This window comes from Lethenteron reissneri, chromosome 48 (genome assembly GCF_015708825.2).
Source record: "Lethenteron reissneri isolate LAM-NWPU_2019-01 chromosome 48, ASM1570882v1, whole genome shotgun sequence".
In the NCBI taxonomy this organism is placed as follows: Eukaryota; Metazoa; Chordata; class Hyperoartia; order Petromyzontiformes; family Petromyzontidae; genus Lethenteron; species Lethenteron reissneri.
Window position 1 is genome coordinate 3,455,289 of NC_083826.1, and position 19,054 is coordinate 3,474,342.

A 19,054-nucleotide genomic window follows, 5' to 3' on the forward strand; every position below is an offset into this window, starting at 1 on the left:
TCCGCCGTCCGAGAAACGAGGATGTCTGTGGAAAAATGACGTCACGGCGTAAGCTGGAAGACTTCAACGCGTATGCGCTGACGTCATCGCGTTAGATGCACACTTAATTAGCGTACATCAATACGCACGCTTGGTTCATGTGGAGCGATGCAGCCAGTCAGGTCTGGAAATATAAAAGGTCGAAACCGGTACGGAGTTTGCTTTCTTAAAGGAACGTTGTTGCATAACTTTGGCGTGGAAAGCCGATATAGACCGATGGACTAAATATTTGTTTTTGGAGATAGAACGGAGTAAAAATGTGTTTGCAGATGGCGCTTAACAATAGGTCGTTCATATTCTTGGTTCTTTCGAAATAGGTCGTTCCTTTAACTTAAAATTGTATCCCCCCACCCAAATCGTCCGTGCTCTCGACTCTGTGCTCCAGCTCAGCTCCAGGTGCATCACTGGAAGCCAGCTGCATCAATCTGGCCTTGGGCGCGGTGAATTAACCACGTGGTGTGCAGACCTGTGCGTCGTGACGTCATCGCGCAAACTCACCTCCCCCACGCCTACTCGTTACGTATGACGTCATGACCTCGCTTTTGCGGGCTGACGTCACAACGGCATTGACCAATCTGAGCGGGGATGGCGTCACTCACGCAACGACTGCGCGCGAATGAAGAAGGGGAGGGGCTAGTGACGTATGACGTTCCGTGCGTGGTGACGTATGACGTTCTGTGCGTGGTGACGTATGACGTTCTGTGCGTGGTGACGTCACTTCTCGTGGCCGGGGAAGAAGGGGGAGAGAAGCCGAGTTCGGACTGCGCGCCTTCTCCGCCCTCCGTTGTTTGGTTATCGAGGCTGAGAAAAGAACAACAACAACAACTCTTCACACACGCGGCGTGGTGGGAGAATGGCGCGCTACGAGAACTTGGATTTCCCTTACTGCGACGAGGTGTCCAAGTATGAGAAGCTGGCGAAGATTGGCCAGGGAACGTTTGGGTAAGCCGGGTGGTGGTGGTGGTGGTGGAGGCGGCCATTGCTTCGTGTGAGACTGTGAACGCGGCGAATTTTCGTCACGAACTTCGCGGAGGTTTTGTTTGTTTGTTTCCCCCGTGGTGTATTGTGACTGTGGTGACGGCTACGGTTTAACGCGAGCACCATGAGGGCCAGCAGTGATCGGCGTTGTTGAAGGCGGCGGGCCCCTGGTGCGTTGACAAAATGGCTGGGCAGTTAGGAACATATTCTTAGGTTTTTGTCGGTAAAGTCACGTAGGTAAAACATCAAAATTAATAAAATAATGATGTTTTACCTACGTGACTTTACCGAAAAACCTAAGAATATGAATCCTTGCAGTCACGAAAGCTTCAAGTCTAGAATCAGTTAGGAACAGTGGAGTGTAGATTAATGAATGTACTGTACGTGAACTACACGTGTTGACTCCCGGGGTTGTGTTGTAAAACATACAGTCACGCGAGTGAACACATAGCTATAACTTAACCATGTGCTCGTTTAACAATTTAATGTAATGTAGAATCGTGATGTTTCTTGCGATAGGCATTGTTTTCATATTTGATATTGTCTTGTGCAGCGTTGTTGAGATGCACTTTTGCATGAGCGATGTTATTTAAACAAAAGTACAAATACGTGATTAATGTTATCCGCACCAACCAGGCTAGTGAAGTATAGCTTAAATAAATAACCTCCAGCCCACGTGGCGTGCTAAGGCTCTCATCGAGTGGTGGATTGACAAAAAATCGGCCGTGGGATAATGTCTTGGTTTAACAAACACTTATAGATTTGAAGCTTTCGTGACTGCAAGGATTCATACTCGTAGGTTTTTTTCGGTAAAGTCACGTCGGTGAAAATAAATAATAAAAATAAAAGAAATTATAGAAATAAAATAATAAATCACGACGTTTCGGAGGCAACACAAGTCTCCGTCATCAGGTGGGACCGTCACAGCTAAATTTACTCACTTGATACATTAAATTTGGCTTTAACAAACACGACGAATTACAATCCACCATCGATTCTATTGCCGGCAAGCTGCCCCGATACATTACAGCAGCGGTCGGGAACCTATGGCTCGCGAGCCATATATGGCTCTTCTGGTGACGGCATATGGCTCCCAGACAATTTTGAGTTGAAAAAAAAATTCAAAAATCAGTTTGGAACTGATTTTAAAATACTTGTGATATTGCTTAATAATACTGTGTCATTTTAAAGTAAACAGAAATTAGTTTTGAAGATACATTTCACGGGTCACGGGGCCTCAACGCCTGCATGAAGCTCAACCTCACCACGTACGAACCAGACTACAAGGTCATCAGCAAAACCATGCAGCACCAGAAGTCGCATTAAAAGTGATACATATTTAATTTATTATACGTTAAAAATACTATATGGCTCTCAATGCAATATTTTATAAATATTTGGCTTTTATGCCTCTCCCAGTCAAAAAGGTTCCCGACCCCTGCATTACCGTAACAACCTCCCACTACCACGTGGCCGGCATAATCGGCCATTGTGAATCAGCTGCATGGGTCAGGACAAAAGGTCATTTGCGAGGCGTCGCCATCTCGCAAGCAAAATCGTGATCCCACGATCTCCGTGTGTGGCCAAGCTCAAGGGGTCGGTGGGTCGCGGGAGGTCTGCGGCCTTTCGGCCTCTTGAAGGACCGCTTCGCGACGTTTATCGACGAGCGGTCTCGTATTCGCGAGCAAATTGCGGCTCTTGGAACGTTGAATTGGGGGTTTTTTTCTCCCCTTACCGATATCGTAAGGCGGTGGGGGGGGGGGTAGCTCTTGTGATTTTGATTGCCGGAAATCATGCCCCCCCCCCCGCTCTAGCATCCAGAACGCGAGCCGGGTTTAAATCTCTGCATCTCCCTCGTCGACGTCCTCGTGTTTTGGTTTTGATCAGTGCTGTGCATAACCACACCGTCCGATCGTCTCTTGAGCATTCTCCCTCTCCCCCCCATGTGTTGCTAAATATGCGTTCGCAATTAAAATACGAACCGTCCGCTGCTGCTGCACAATGGATGTTAAAGATCCCGTAACGTAATTTGTAAGAGTATGGCGTTGTGTACTATCGCCTAGTATGCAGGAGGGTTCGGTGCTGACCCTGACGCTTCTATATTTGGAGTTTGAATGTTTTCCCCGTGATAGCGTGGATTTTTATTTTCTCCGGGTCCTCCCAGTGATTTCCTCCATTTAGAAACGTGCGTTGCTATTAGATTAATTTGCTATACATGTCCAAATGATAGGCCAAATTTGTTGTTGGGCTATCGTTTGTGGCCAGGTCGCTTATGGAAAATAAGTTACCATATCTCTGGGCTTTGCCTGATAGGATGAGGGTGGTTTAGTATTATTTGTATGTGTTTGAGTGATTTATTTACGTTTCTTGTACCTCACACTCCTTTCATTTTTGAAACGTTCTTACTCGCTTCTACTAGACATTTGTGAAAAAGAGCTTTAGAGCACATCGGATTCCGCCAGTATAAATATTCTTATATCCCCCCGTCCTGCAAACACATTTCGTGGCGGGGGAGGGGGGGCTCATGAAAACGACTAACGAGGCTTGCCTGTGTAAATGGTAACGTCAACCTATATAGATAGCATGGCAAATGCACTGGACGTGCTGATACAGTGGGCGGGAAATGTCAACGACCTCGTGCGTGATTATTGCGCTGTGTGTGTGCGCCGCTCTCCAGGGAGGTGTTCAAAGCTCGACACAGAGTGACGGGCAAGAAGGTGGCTCTGAAGAAAGTGCTCATGGAGAACGAGAAAGAAGGGGTGAGCGAGAAAAGAGGCCATTTGCACGCCCCAGCGTTGCGTTGTTCATGTATAGTCCGTGTTAGGTGGGCGGTGTGGCCAGACGATCTACCAACAACGACATTTGAGCGGTATCGGCCGAGCACTTAATCGTTCACCAGAGAGGAATCGGGTCTGCCTTTGCAACACCCCTGCTCTCACTAACTTTGAACTCAAGTCTTTTTCAACGGCTTTACTTGACTCCTATGTTTGTCGTGGTCAAATCTTGTAATCAAAATGTAACCTTACTTCCTGTTGTCCAATCAATTACAAATTCTGCACACGGACTCAGATCCGGTGACGATGCATGCTTGTATCAAAATCGGCATCGATTAATTGGCTCTTTTAAAGCAATTAACATTTTGTATGAACGGCTTATTAATTAAATATTTATTCGGGTAGGTCAAAAACGCCTGCGGTCGCCCAAGAAGCAGGCACCACGTGTCTCTTGTGATCAAGATATCGTCCACTTGCCGTTGTCCAATCGAGTTATTTACTTTGTAGTGCACTTTAAAACAAAACCGTTGTTTAAAAAACAAATTAGGGAGTTTATATTTATCTATCCTGGAGGAATATTGATGAGCTGCGTTTTCACAGACGGTCCAGTGTCGCTGTGCTAAATGTGACTTGTACATTTGTTTTCGTGAGTATTCGATAATGCCTAAGGTGGGTGTTCACGTGATATTGTCCAACAGTTGTATTGAAAGTTATATTCGGACCTCCAGAAGCAAAAGGTTGTACACAGGATATAATGAAGCCAAGCCATTTCATTTCTATAAACTAGTGAATGTGGAAGCACAATTAAAGTTTCGGCACTAATCCCAGCTTTACTGCTTGCGCGTTTTTTGTCAAATGTGGACATCGCTGTATGTTCAATTAAATATCTTTGACGAATGTGACCTGATTGTGAAGGTGTCGGGGCATGGTTACCATTGTTTTTTTTAAAGCCACCGATCTTGTCCCCTCTCTCAGTTCCCCATTACAGCGTTAAGGGAGATCAAAATTCTCCAGCTTCTCAAGCATGAAAATGTTGTTAACCTCATTGAGATTTGCCGCACTAAAGGTGAGCAAGAAACAGGTCTGTTGTCTTTATTTTTCTGCCACAGTCTATTTTTAAAACTGCACTCGGGATTTTAATTGAATTTATCAGCAAATGCACTTTTTTCTTACATGGTGTTTGAACTTCCCATATTGCGTCTAAATCAATTGTTTATTTTCTTCCATGCAGCGACACAATACAACCGCTACAAGGGAAGCATCTACTTGGTCTTTGATTTCTGCGAGCATGACCTTGCCGGGCTTTTGAGCAATGCCAATGTGAAATTTACACTGTCGGAAATCAAGAAAGTCATGCAGCAATTGCTTAATGGCTTGTACTACATCCACAGGAACAAGGTATGTAAATGGACGTTCATATTCGCAACCTGCCCCCACCACCACCCCACCCCCTTAGCCGATGAGCCCAGAGGGTCGTTCACTACAACTTGGGGTGACAAACGCTACTCTTGTCCACCGTGGGTGGAAGGCTTTGCATATACTGTGTGCTTTAGAGACTCCTCGTCTTTTCTCGTATTCCATAGATGTCTCGTGTCGCATTTTAGTCCAAGGCGATATTCTGCCAAATATACTGTGGTACCTATTTCATCATAATTTTTTATTATTGTTAAAGCTACCACGGTAACCCTGGTTTGTGTACTACTGAGCCAGTTTTGGATTAACGGTTCAAGGGACCCATTGTGAAAAAGGTGCACTCAACTTGTATTAGAATCCTTTAATTTTAGGGCCGTTGGCCACTGCATTGCTTACAAAGTACCACACCGTGGCGCAGGTTAATCAATGGCCATAGTTACATGAGCGAAAGTGTTTTTCAGTGCAAACATTTTACTGAAATTTTGATGAGCATAAACTACTTTGTTTACGTAGGCTTATTTGTGAAAGTAAATTGCACAAATTAAATTTTCTTTCATGGAATAATGGCGAGTATCAAACGTGTGACCAATTTGTAATGCATGAGGTGTTAGTATTCTATACATGGTTAACCGTATTACACTTCAACAGAGTGGTTAGTATTAGATGAGCACCCAGGTAAATGCAATTGCCTCTGGTTAGGCAGATCTTGCAGCTGTATGCAATCCGTATGCATCTTTGTGCGAATAACTCCTCCACCCCCCTACCAATTTGAAATGGACGAGGCGTCATTTGAAAGCGTATATATAAGGTGTGTTAAATACGCATGAGATCCTAATGAAATAATCCTTTAATTTGGCTAATCTCATGATCCGAGCTCCAATTCAAATCGCACAATGTGTTGGCGTGCGACTGGAGAGGATTGGTGTGCGGGGTGGAGTGGGAGCTGTTGAATCTCAGAAGTCTTACCAATATTGTGGTGAGTCGGCTGAGTTGATGAGGGTCAAGTGACGATGCGTGGTGAGTGGCTGGTGTTAGATGAGTGGCGCATGTCAGACGAGGGGGTCAGGTGAGTGTCGCATCACCTCGTCTGTAGGACGGGCCTGCCCGCTATATACGACTATAGAACGGCGTAAGGAAAAAGGTCCTGGCATATTTGCGTGCAGATCCTGCACAGAGACATGAAAGCTGCGAACATCCTGATTACACGCGATGGTGTACTCAAACTGGCCGACTTTGGGCTGGCGCGAGCCTTCAGCATCGCCAAGAACGGCCAGAGCAACCGCTACACCAACCGCGTGGTGACGCTGTGGTACCGCCCGCCGGAGCTGCTGCTGGGTAACGCTGCGCTCACAGCAAAGCCTCCAGCACAGAGGCACATGATGCGTTCAAAACCTCGTCTGTATGCACATCAGCCATCGGCTGTTTGCGAGTCGGCTAGAAAAATTATAAAGGGCTGAAACTGCCCAGCCAGGTCAATCTTGGGAAAAACATCTTTGTGAAAACCCATTGAAGCTTGAGTTAGTCTTCTCAAGCATATCTCTGCATGCATTCAAATGTATGTTTCAACTCTTAGAACGTACAAATGTGCAAGGGTTATCTTTCGACTAGTTGCAAAGGGGAACCCTCTCGCAGCACGAGTGTGAATAGATGAGGTTTTATTGTATCTACGAAACATCTACTATCCCTCTAACATGTGCAGTGTGCATAACCCGTGTACATAAAGTAACTGCATAACTGATATGATGAGTCGCAAAGGTGTTGGTGTTATTCAGCTATGTATTTGAAAATCCTTGTCAGATCTTCGCCGACTGGTAAGCGTTGACGTTAGTCTTTTTTAAACGGTGCACGATATGAACTAAACCCGACCTGTGAAGAAAACCGAGTTTAAGCCGTCGTCCCGTTTCTTTGTTGCAGGAGAGCGAGACTATGGGCCCCCCATAGACATGTGGGGAGCCGGGTGCATCATGGCGGAGATGTGGACTCGAAGCCCGATCATGCAGGGCAACACCGAGCAGCACCAGCTCACGCTCATCAGCCAGCTGTGTGGGTCCATCAATCCCGAGGTGCGTTCCATGCAGTCACACATGTTTGCGCGTTTGTGTACACGCGCGAAGATTCAAAACGCTCTGAGTGGCTTAGTCACTGAGCCGGCACAGTTCGGATATCGGGACCGTAATGTTTCACCTGCACATGATTATACCGCAAATTATCATGTCGAGTGAGTTGGTGGTTTCGGACCAATCACCAATGACTTGTTGTATGGAGACTCCCACAATTGCCTATCTCGCTCTCCTGAGTTGTGATCAAACTGGGACCTGAACTATCATTAGCTGATGGTCTTCAGTCCAGTCACCAAGGCTGCTGAAATAACTAAAAAAATTAAATTTGTATCTGCGCTTAATGTGCCAAAATGTTCACCCCTGAGTTACTCTGCCACATCTGGAAACTGAAAGAATGAAAAGCGACGACTTTCATGAGAAACGAATTTAACTCCGCCCCCACCCCCACTGTCTTGCGATCTGTCCTCCGTCAGGTGTGGGCCGGCGTCGACCGCTACGAACTCTTCCAGAAGCTTGAGCTGCCCAAGGGCCAGAAGCGTAAGGTAAAGGAGCGGCTCAAGGCCTACGTGAAGGACCCATACGCCCTGGACCTCATCGACCGCCTGCTGTGCCTCGACCCGGCGCACCGCACAGACAGCGACGACGCCCTCAACCACGACTTTTTCTGGACCGACCCCATGCCCTCTGACCTCAAGTCCATGCTGTCGGCGCACAACACCTCCATGTTTGAGTACCTGGCACCGCCGCGCCGTCGCGGGCAGGTGCCACAGCAGGGCGCCAACGCTGGGCGCAACCCCGCGGCCATCCAGTCCGAGTTCGACAGAGTCTTCTGAAACGTCGTCATACAAGTTGCCGTGGGGGTTTTCTTTCGGGAACTGCGTCTCTTTTGTTTTACCTGAAGATTCAAGAGCTACTCTTCAAATGCGCCACCGTGGAATTCGCGATGGACGATTGGAATCCGTTGCAACCCGGATTTACGTATGCTGAGCGTATTGGCGGACTGACTGTTCAAGTTTAACATACGTTCCGGCTTGCTTTTGCCTCGATTTATATTTTTGCGCACACCAATGTAAGTATGGTTAGTAATAAATATGGATGTTTGCTCACCTCAATCCTGGGGTTCTCACTAACAAGGATTTGCGGTCTGTTTTGAATGTGCTGCAAGAGTGTAAAAGAGGGCAGCATGAGGTATGCTTAAGCAGGAGCCATCTTTATTCAGCCAGCACAGGAATACAACATTGGCAAGGAGCTGTTAACCAGGCTTTTTACTCTTTCCCTGCCCCCCCCCCACCCCCCACCCTTTGTCAACCTACCTACCAATCCCCTTCACCAAACCTCAACCTCTGGCGCGCTCCCCCTTTCGGCTACCTGTTGTGGTTCAACCAGAGTTGTGCCCTGCAGCAGACAACATCTGCTGATGAGGCTTGGGAGTTACAGCCTGTCCAAGGTTTGCTGCCAAGATAGGGGCTCTTATTCTGTTCCATGGCTTTTAGTAATGGGCAATCCAATCCTGAAAGTGATTACAGAAAAAAACATTGACAACATAACCCATTGCTGTGAACTGGCCTGCTAATTGATTGTGATACTGTCCCTTTTCAGTTACTCGGGGGGCCCTTTAATATGGCAGCCACAACTTGGTCAAGACAGGATGCACCCTACAACTGGCAGCTGGAGATGCTGATGTGGTTGGCATCACGGAGCCACCACATGCAGACGTTTCCCCAACTTTCCATTACAGCCCCATTCCAGATGTGGTTGAGATGGCCTCTGTAGGGGCATAGAGCAGTGATGAACAACCCCCTGGGGGCTTGTGGGCTACTGTTTAATTTATCAGTGCATGGGGGAGGCTCCCAGTTCCATGTACGTGCAAAATCCATCACAGGTAGTCCAGGATCTCCGTCTCCATCTCGTTCTCGCTTGCTTCTGACACCGCCTCCTCTTCCCCAATCACTTCCTCCTCTTCATCTTCCTCTTCATCCTCCTCTTCCTCCCCCTCATCAGGCCAAGCAAAGTCCTTCTTGTGCCTTCGGTGTGGGCTGTCCAGCACCAGACCTGCACGCACAGGCAGTTTACCACACTTTAATACATGGTTGCCCATCCAGGCTTAAAGCTGCTTATCTTTTGTAGATCCGACGTGATCAGGTGCATTGCCGCTGAACTGGTAATATGTAGCAGGGATGAGAAACATTCTTGAACCTGGATTTTAGTAGGGATGGGGAGGCGACAGGTGGGTGGGTGGGGGGACTGAACAGACTGCCAGGTGATGGGGGGGATACTAAAGTCCATTTATAACGCAAAAGCTCACGGTGGGGGCAGCAGAGGAGAAAGCGCAACCTCTCATAATGCTTGGCTCACACAGGCCTCGGACATGCAGGTCTCAAGACACGCATTGCACAGGCACACACACACACCGGGACTCCGCTGGCGGATGTGGTCGCGCACAATGTTCGACATGATGTTCCGCAGCCGGTCGCATGTCCTGGGCAGGCACCAGCCGTCCTTCTCCGTGCACACCGTCTCCTTGCCATCGTTGCGATGAACTATCTCCTGGAGGCTTCCCAGGAAACACAAGAGGGGGGGGGGGGGTTGTACATCAGGGGTCCCCAACTCCTGGACGGGTACCTGTCCGTGGCCTGTTAGGAACAGGGCCGCACAGCAGGAGGTGAGAGCTGTGAATCTGTGGCCCGCCCATTATTTTATTATTTACCACTTCCGTCCGTGCCTCTTTCCCACACTGCAAACTTCTCTCAGTAACAGTTGTGGTGAATCCACAAGCTGCTCACTCTGAGCCACAACGAGTAAACAACAAACGTTGCTGGAGAGCTTATTTGAAAAGGGGGAAAGACCCAATGATGACCCCCCCCCCCCATCCGTGAAAAAATAGTTTTCCACGAAAACGGTCCCTGGTGCCAAAAAGGTTGGGGACCTCTTGGTGTACATACCCTCACAACAGGCACTCGTACAACTTCCTTGGTCTATCCACTGCTGGATGCGTTGTTTAACCGTACCTGACCCTCCCCGGCCAAGTTTAAAGAGCGGTTGCAAAAACGAGCATGGTGGCCTCACCAGTCGACGTGCAGGTCGCACAGCTGGTAGAACATCTGGCGGTACGGCGGCAGCTGGCCCCGCTGGAAGATGAACGCGGTCGCCTGCAAGGACAAGCGGCGACACTCAGCCGGGCTGTGAGGACGTGGCCCTCTGCCACCGGCACCACAACCAGCCAGCGCCCGAAAGACTCCCAGCAGAATTTACTTGCCCACGCTCAGTCGCTTTTTTTTCGTTTTCCAACAAAAAATAAAAGCGCTAAAACATTAAACACCGTCTGTTTGTCCTGCCGACCAGCCATCAATCTATCTGTCCAGGAGAAAGAACGATTATCTGCATCGGTCCCGGGCCTCCCCTAGGTCGACTCAGCCTCAAATGAGTACCCTATGTGATGTTGGCCACCCACATCGTGTACCAGCCTTCCTAGGTGCTACTCACTAACAACACTTATCGCCTGTTAAGGCTAAATGGGGAATGTTTGTCTTTGCTGGATGCTGTGGTGGTGGTCACCTCCAGCTTGTGCTTGGCAGTCGCCGCTGCGGTCCGCCCGTCGGAGGACAGCTCCGCGCTGGAGGAGTCGGCGAGCTGCTGCATGTTCGCTGCGTGCGGGTCTGAGCGACGGAGCAGCGTCACGCACACACACACGCCCCATATCGCACACGCGTGTCAACACACGACACTTCGTGTCAAATGCAATAGCAACAGCTGCCATTTGCCGGCAAGTGGCGGTGAAGTCGCCACAGCACTTGTGCCAGGCTAGGTGCACTGAGGTCACGAAGTTAGGAAGGCCCACTGCTGGCAGTTCATCACGGGACAGACCCAGGTGCCGTGGGTTGACTGAGCGACCTTCAAGATCCCTTCAGGTGACCTGATTCACGCATAAGGGGGGCCCAGCACTTTTCCAGCTGCCGATTTTTTTAATTCTCAAAGAGCTAGAATTTATACTGGTAGGAACCAACTGGTTCCACCAGCCCACGGGATTATTGTGTCCGTCCGTCGTGCATCCAAAATGGGAGGGGTGGGGCTGGGTGAGGGATGGGAGGGGTGGGGAGGGGCTGGGTGGGGAGGGTGGGGCTGGGTGAGGGGTGGGGCTGGGTGGGGAGAGGCTGGTCACCCCGTGGTGCCCTTATAAAACTCAACGTTTAACCTACTCACGCCGGCTTGTGCCCGCCCTCACAGTCGGGCATATTTGCGGAATACACCACGCCGCCGTTGACCCTGGCCATTGACCGAGCAACGCAACGTTCCTACCAGCTCCCTCCGCAGGAATGTGTTCTAAATGAAGTGTAGAACGTTTTTTTAAATATTCTGTGCAGTCATTGTTCTCTGGGCTGAGACCATCAACTCGCTTCGCTTGAGAAGTCTGTTCATTCAGAGGCTGACAAGGGGATTGAAACTGCCGCCCACAACCGGATCCCAGCGGTGTCAGCGCAGCGCCTAGAACCACCCGCGGGGAGAAGAGGCCGAGTTACGCACTCGGCTTGCTGATGGTGTTGGGGAGGCTGTAATTGAAGGTGCTTCTCTTGGATTTCACGGGAAGGTTTTTGTTGACGAAGCCTGCAGAGAGAGAGAGTGGGAGGGAAGGAGATGGGCAGACGTCACGCACGTCCACACCGTCCTTGCTCAACCATCATCAATCTAGTGCATGTGTGCACGTGTCTATGCATGTGTGCATGCAAATGTGTGCGTACACGTGTGTGTGTGTGTGGAGCGGTAGTGTAGTGGTTAGCGTGCTGCGCTACGAACCCAGTGACCCGAGTTCGATTCCCGCACAAGGTCAACACCAGTGACGATTATCTGAACTGGTCCTAGGCCTCCCCGAAGGTCGACTCGGCCTCAAATGAGTACCTGGTGCAATGTGTAAACATCACCACTAGGGAGACAAAGGCGGCCGGGTCATGATGTTGGCCACCCAATCCCTCGTGTGCTGTGCCGGCCTTCATAAGTGCTGTTTGCTAACAGCACTTGCCCCAACAGTCTGTTAAGGCTACACGGGGGGTCTTTGTCTTTGTGTGCGTGTGGTAGCTTAGTGGTTGGCACACTGCTCTACGAACCCGGCTTCCCGAGTTTGAATCCCGCTCAGGCCAACATCGGTGACGAAATTTCGATTTAAAGCTTTCGTGACTGCAGGGATTCATCTTCTTGGTTCTTTCGGTAAGAAGATCGGTGACGAACACACTATGTAACACAAGTTTTGTTCCTGGGTAGTAAGTGTTATTTCGTAATTTCTTATGCCTAAAAAGTATAGAAAATGGCTATTATTCCCCACAAACTTTGCTTTTGTGACCAGGACAGTGATATTTTTAAATTTACCTATTTTCCACATTCCAGATAGATTCAGTGCTGAGTAAACTTGGAGTAACTTCTAGAACATTCTAGAACTTACCAGTAATATAAATAGTATAAATACAGGGGCCTTAAGCCCACCAGTTCACTTTAGTTTCAGCTGCCTAAGTGGATACATATCTGCATTTTTCTGAGATGGCATCAAGAGGCTGCAAGCATCCGGCAGAGACGCATTTTGCTATGTCTGCGGCCAATTTATCAAGACAAGAGTGAAAAAGTACTCTATGGAAGCATCTGCTAAGATGTGCGATATCGGAACCGGTCTTGGACTTAAAATGAGTACCTAGTGTGGTGGGTAAACATCGTCACTGGGGAGACTAAGGTGGCCGGGTGTGGTTCTGGTCACCCACCCCCTCGTGCGCCGGTGTCAGCCTTCATAGCTGCTTGCTAGCAGAACTTGCCCCAACAGTCTGTTAAGGCTACACGGGGAGGGGGGGGGGGCTTTGTCTTTTGTGTGTGCATGCGCCGCCACTCGCCGTATTTGATGCCACAGCGCAGGCGGAAGTCCAGCATCTGGTAAACCTTGGAGGAGGCGTCCTTGCGGGGATCGAATCCGAACAGCACCCACAGGCTCCGCCACGGCCCGGTGAGCTGGTGCCGCGGCACACGGCGAAGCGGGGGACGCACGGGGAGCGAGCGGTGAAACCAAGGCGGGCGCAGAAATCGCAGCACAGGGCCAGCTGCCGCTGGGGGTGCCCGTTTACTCTGCCCGGAAGCGTTTCCGAGTCGTGCCGAACAACGCTCGGCACGAGGTTCGACGTTTCGCTCCACTCCGTGGCAGCTCCTGGAACCAAAGCGGCTCCCAGGACAAAGCCGAAAACACATTGGAGTAGAGGCCGACCGAAACTGAACTTTCGGCCGAAACCGAAAGTTTAACTACACTTTCGACCGAGACCGAAACAGAAATGTATATAACCGAAGTTACCGAAGACAAGATTTGAAGTGGAGCGGGGCCAGGAGACCTGAAGTGGGGCTAGGAGGCCGAGGGGCAGGGCCAGAAAGATCGTGGGGCGGGGCCAGGAGACTGGGTAGGGTGACGCCTCCTCACCGTGTAGTAGGCGACAGTCGGCAGCAGAACCTTGAGCTTCTCTGGGTGCAGGTTGAGCTTTGCCTTGATCGCGTTCTTAGACCACACTGGCCTCTCCTGGAACAGCTGCACAACAAGCCCCTCGCTCAGAGCCGGTGGCCCCTCATCCCCCACTTCTCTAACAATTACTCAGGCGATAGATTGCTCTACGGATTACTCAAGGAATCAATTACTGTTAGAATTTCTTGAATAATTGAGAAGAGCGGTGGGCGAGTGCGAGGGGAGAGCAGTGGACGAGTGGGAGGGAGAGCAAGGAGAGAGCGGTAGACGAGTGAAAGGGGAGAGCGGTGGGTGAGTGAGAGGGGAGAGCGGTGGGCGAGTGAGAGGGGAGAACGGTGGACGAGTGAGAGGGGAGAGCGGTGGACGAGTTGGAGGGGAGAGCAAGGAGAGAGCGATGGACGAGCGGGAGGGGAGAGCGGTGGGCGAGTGAGAGGGGAGAGCGGTGGACGAGTGAGAGGGGAGAGCGGTGGATGAGTGAGAGGGGAGAGCGGTGGACGAGTTGGAGGGGAGAGCAAGGAGAGAGCGGTGGACGAGTGGGAGGAGAGAGCGGTGGGTGAGTGAGAGGGGAGAGCGGTGGGCGAGTGAGAGGGGAGAGCGGTGGACGAGTGGGAGGGGAGAGCGGTGGAGGAGCGCGTGCCGTGCCTTCCTCAGCTCCGTCTCCGAGTCGCGCTCGCCCGCCTGCAGGTTCAGCTTGCGCCAGTTCTCCACGGCGGCGTCCAGTGGCTGTGCGGGCGCACAGGGCTCCTCGAAGGTCATGAAGATGGCGTTGTGCGGGCGCCGCGCGCGCCCGTGTCCGATCAGGTTCTCGCTCGACAGCTTCGGGGGATGCTTGTACCCTTCCCTGGAAATGTTTGCAAACAACCTCGTCGTCATTTTTCGTCTAATTTGATCCCGCTCGTGATTTCGAGACGAACGATCCGTTCCAACATTTTTAGGAAGCTGCGGTGGTGGCGGCGGCATCTGTGAATCACGCTTGGAGTAAGCTCGAGTGGAGCGTGGTTCCGAGCCGGCAGAGCCAAGCCCGATCCGAGGCCTGACTAAGAACAGGGACCAGATTGCCACGCATCACAGTTCCGTGGCCATTCCTCCACCGCCCGCCCGCACGGCCCGCAAACGTCTAGGCCAGTGTTCTTCATTGCAAGGCCCATGGGCCACTGGCAACCCCTGGTGGCCTTTCGTGCGGCCCCCAGGCTGTGTGGCGGCCCTCACACTGATGTTTTATTCAGTGGAAGCGGCCCCACCTCCGAAAATTGGTGAAGAACACTGCTCTAGGCGGTTGTCAAACGCCCTCGTGACCTCCACGGCCGCCTCGCGTGCGAGCGCGCCTCGGACCTGTGCTGCACCTCCGGGCGGTAGTAGTAGTCGATGGGGTTGTCGAGCCGCGAGAAGATCGGCGGAGGGAGGAAGAGCGGCGCGTCGCGCAGGAAAAACTCGGGGCTCTCCATGTTGCGCAGCAGAACCTGGTCGTAGAGCGACACGCAAGCGCCGTCCGGGCCCGACCGCGTCGCCAGGTACTGGAAATCGGCCATGCCTGCGCGCCGCGGGGACAGACAACGCACAAAATGCTCCACCGTGTAGCCTACACATGGCTGTTGGGGCAAGTGCTTGTTTGGTAAAGTCTTTCTGCGTTGCTGCTCCACGTTTTCGGAATCCCCTTGTCACCCATCTACAACTTGGTTCCCTCCCTTTCCCAGAGCTCACTTGCACCTGTACCTAACTATTTTCTGGCACCTCTTGCTTTTACAAAGGGCGACGGATTAAAACGAATCATAGAAAATGCAATGCCCATAGCTAACATGAGGACAACCAGATGCCCAGACTGTAACAGAAAACGGAAATCCTTTAGTCTACGTGTTCTCAACGTCAGTCGATAGGCATTCGTTTTTCTGTAATTAGTTTTAGCCCGAGCCATTATAGGTGCTTGCTGGAATTTAAACAAATTAAGTGCAAAAACAAATTTGACGTGATAATTTTTTGCACGGTCATTGGTGACGGGACCATCAAGCCACTCACTACGGGCGAGATCTCGGTTTGGATCGGAGGCAGTGGCTGTAAACAGGATGCGAACCCAGGCTGGCTTTCTCAGCGCTACCAGGCTCAGCAGTGTCTCCGAACCACCCGGCCACCTCCGGTTCGCGGCCACTGCCAAAGACAATGCGACGCGTCGTTACCCTGGAACTTGTAGGTCGTGTTGATGATGCCCAGCGCCTCGCTGTCGTACTTCACTTCCTCGGGGGGGGCGGCGGCGCTCGCCGACGAGGAGCCGTCTTCGTCGCTCCCCGCAGTCGTCCCCCTCGCCCGCCGGCGCCGGCAGCAACGCCGGATGCGAATCAGCAGCCCCGTGGCGGGGAGGCGGTCGCCGCACACCGGGTGGCAGAACGGGTCCCCGGGGCGGAAGCACAGCTCCAGGCGGCGCGTCGGCTCCGCGTACGTCTGTGCGGTGCACAGCAACCGCTGCAGAGTTCAACATGCCGGAGCTCCCGGCACGGCTGCTGCGTTACCAATCTGGCTAAGGAGGCGACGGGGAAGCTCGGGTTTTCCGTTCCGTGCCAATGCCTCGTCAACTCGGAGCAATCGCCACCGCCGCTGCTGCTGCTGTTGTTGCAGAGAGCAAAATTATTCTTGCTGCTGTACACGACAGATTTGGCGTAAGTTGGAACCCTGCTGCTGCTGCTGCGGTAGTCACGTCCGCGGTGGAGGACCTAGCTCCTACCTCACTGCACCACACTATGGGACCACATAGCAACCCACACTATGGAACCACATGGTAACTCACCCAGGTCTACGCTCCTTCAATGGAGAATATCAAAACCACACGAACTTTCTCCTAAAGCCATCTCGCCGTGGCTCGCATCATAACCTCGATTTCCCGCACCTCCGATTAACACGGGTGGCCACGAGCGGTGCGCAAGAAGTTAAACATACATCGACATGAGCAATTAGCTCCTGAAGTTGTTTATCACACGCAATAGAAGAGTCCGTGGGCAATGTTAGTCGAGTCCAGGGTTCTTCACCGTCAGGCCCGCGGGCCTCTGGCGGCCCCTGGTGGCCTTTAGCGCGGCCCCCGCAAAACACAATGAGTGAGACCCCCCGCAGCGACTACCAAGATCTGACATTAGATTAGATTGTGACAGTCACACAGACCTACAGACTTACACAAAGACCATAGATTCCCGCAGGGACCCATTGACTCACAGTTAAGTCCATAGACTCGCACAGAGACACATCCAAACAGAGACCCAGACTCACACAGAGACCCACAGACTCACACAGAGACCCATAGACTCCCGCAGAGACCCACAGACTCGCACAGAGACCCACAGACTCCCGCAGAGACCCATAGACGCTCGCGGAGACCCATAGACTCACAGTGAAGTCCATAGACTCGCACAGAGACACATCCACACAGAGACCCATAGACTCACACAGAGACCCATAGACTCCCGCAGAGACCCATAGACTCCCGCAGAGACCCACAGACTCACACAGAGACCCACAGACTCCCGCAGAGACCCATAGACGCTCGCAGAGACCCATAGACTCACAGTGAAGTCCATAGACTCGCACAGAGGCACATCCACACAGAGACCCATAGACTCACACAGAGACCCATAGACTCCCGCAGAGACCCATAGACTCCCACAGAGACCCACAGACTCACACAGAGACCCACAGACTCCCGCAGAGACCCATAGACGCTCGCAGAGACCCATAGACTCACAGTGAAGTCCATAGACTCGCACAGAGGCACATCCACACAGAGACCCACAGACTCACACATCATCGTGCTGCTGTCAAAACAAGCAATGGTTTCAAATGTGTGGCGGCCCTCACACACATTGGCGATGTCTTCCCGGCGCAAGTGGCCTTCTGAAAATGAGTGAAGGGCACTGGTACAGCCTTCTGGACAAAGTTGGTCTGTGGGTAATGGGCCGTACAGGTAAACCACTGCAAGTCTGCAAAACGAGACGAACGCTCGCTGAATTTTCGATGTAAAGCTTTCGTGACTGCAGGGATTCATCTTCTTGGTTCTTTCGGTAAAGTCACGTAGAATGGAAATAATAATAAAATAATAAAAATAAAACATAGTAAAATAATTTTCACGACGTTTCGGCCACAACGGCTGCTTGCGTTGTGGCCGAAACGTCGTGAGAATTATTTTTTTATGTTTTTATTTTTATTATTTTATTATTTCCCTTCTACGTGACTTTACCGAAAGAACCAAGAAGATGAACTCTCACTGCTGAAGCCGTCTCGTCGGGGCCGGCGGCAGAGACATCGACATTGTGCAATACGTATAACCAGTAGAAACAAAGTTTTTCACTATAAATCCTTTATATGCGTGGCGGCTAGAGTCCTCTCGTCCTCTGGCTTGAGATGGCTGCCACCTATGGGTCAGATGATTGCATTGCACCATTAAGCAATTGGTAATTAAATATAATGTTTGTCCTAAAAAGTGTACAATTTAGAGAAAAAAAATTCACGAACATTAATTGTCACGCACAACGAGTCTGTGTGCAAAATGTCAGCTCGGTTGGATCACGGGAAGTGGGTTAAAAAACGACCGAAAGATTTGCACGGTCCTAAGCAAGCATGCAAGCAAGCGAACTTAATATAAAGGATTTAAAAACGACCGAAAGATTTGCACGGTCCTAAGCAAGCAAGCGAACTTAATATAAAGGATTTAAGAAGCAAGTGCCGCGCAAAGCCGCGCGGCACTTGCGGCGGACAGGCCGCAACGCCCCCCCCCCCTCCCCCTCCAGCGTCACCTTTGAAAGGCTCTCGAGGCCGCCCAGCGTGGCGAGCATCGCGTCCGGGTTGCTCACGACGCCCGGGTACTCGACGCACACGAAGGCCGAGCCCTGCTCGAAGCGCTTCGAGCCCGAGGGGGGACCCTCTGACTCCGCCATGCCGGAACGCAACAGCGCCCGGGTACCTCCTGTGGATTGCCACGTGGGTGTCGCACTCACTCGGCGTCCGGGCGGAAACCAATCGGTGAGCGGTTGTTGTTTTTGTTTTGAGTTCCGGCCTGCCTCCACCAGTCTGTGAGTATAGCAGCCCCTCCCTCCCCACCCAGCCCCTCTCTGCACGACGGACGGACACAATAATCCCCTGTGGGCTGGTGTAACCAGGAGGTTTCTACCAGTATAAACTGGCTGACTTGCAGTGCCAATAACTGGTTTTGTAAACCAGCGCCAGCCTCGAATGAGATACTGAGCGTGACCGCCAGAGGGCAGTGCACGGCAGGGCTGTGCGATGTTAAGCAGTAATAAAAGATGCAACGTTAAGCAGTCACAGCAAGAAAGTTTGTC

At 51.3% G+C, this 19,054-nt stretch overlaps 2 protein-coding genes across 3 annotated transcripts; one reads left to right on the top strand and one right to left on the bottom strand.

Annotated features, from left to right (window-relative positions):
- Nucleotides 1–689: 689 nt before the first annotated feature.
- CDK9 (cyclin dependent kinase 9) lies at nucleotides 690–8,376 on the top strand. 2 transcript variants are annotated; one of them, XM_061571683.1, is made up of 7 exons: nucleotides 690–981; nucleotides 3,695–3,776; nucleotides 4,767–4,872; nucleotides 5,023–5,189; nucleotides 6,368–6,539; nucleotides 7,119–7,267; nucleotides 7,738–8,376. In XM_061571683.1, exons 1-7 carry the CDS (start codon nucleotides 893–895, stop codon nucleotides 8,095–8,097), a joined length of 1,125 nt encoding a protein of 374 aa, XP_061427667.1. In that variant the 5' UTR covers nucleotides 690–892; the 3' UTR covers nucleotides 8,098–8,376. The 2 variants fall into 2 exon arrangements, with proteins under 2 accessions (XP_061427667.1, XP_061427668.1); XM_061571684.1 differs by having other exon boundaries at nucleotides 4,767–4,857.
- Nucleotides 8,377–8,561: 185 nt separating this feature from the next.
- Nucleotides 8,562–18,714, bottom strand: GTF3C5 (general transcription factor IIIC subunit 5). Its single transcript, XM_061571664.1, has 11 exons — nucleotides 18,512–18,714; nucleotides 15,914–16,175; nucleotides 15,075–15,273; nucleotides 14,385–14,583; nucleotides 13,704–13,808; nucleotides 13,132–13,246; nucleotides 11,786–11,866; nucleotides 10,820–10,920; nucleotides 10,331–10,413; nucleotides 9,676–9,818; nucleotides 8,562–9,316 (listed from the first exon to the last, which is right to left on the bottom strand). The coding sequence occupies exons 1-11, from the start codon at nucleotides 18,650–18,652 to the stop codon at nucleotides 9,141–9,143; spliced, it is 1,605 nt and encodes a 534-aa protein (XP_061427648.1). The 5' UTR covers nucleotides 18,653–18,714; the 3' UTR covers nucleotides 8,562–9,140.
- Between the last annotated feature and the right edge of the window lie 340 nt (nucleotides 18,715–19,054).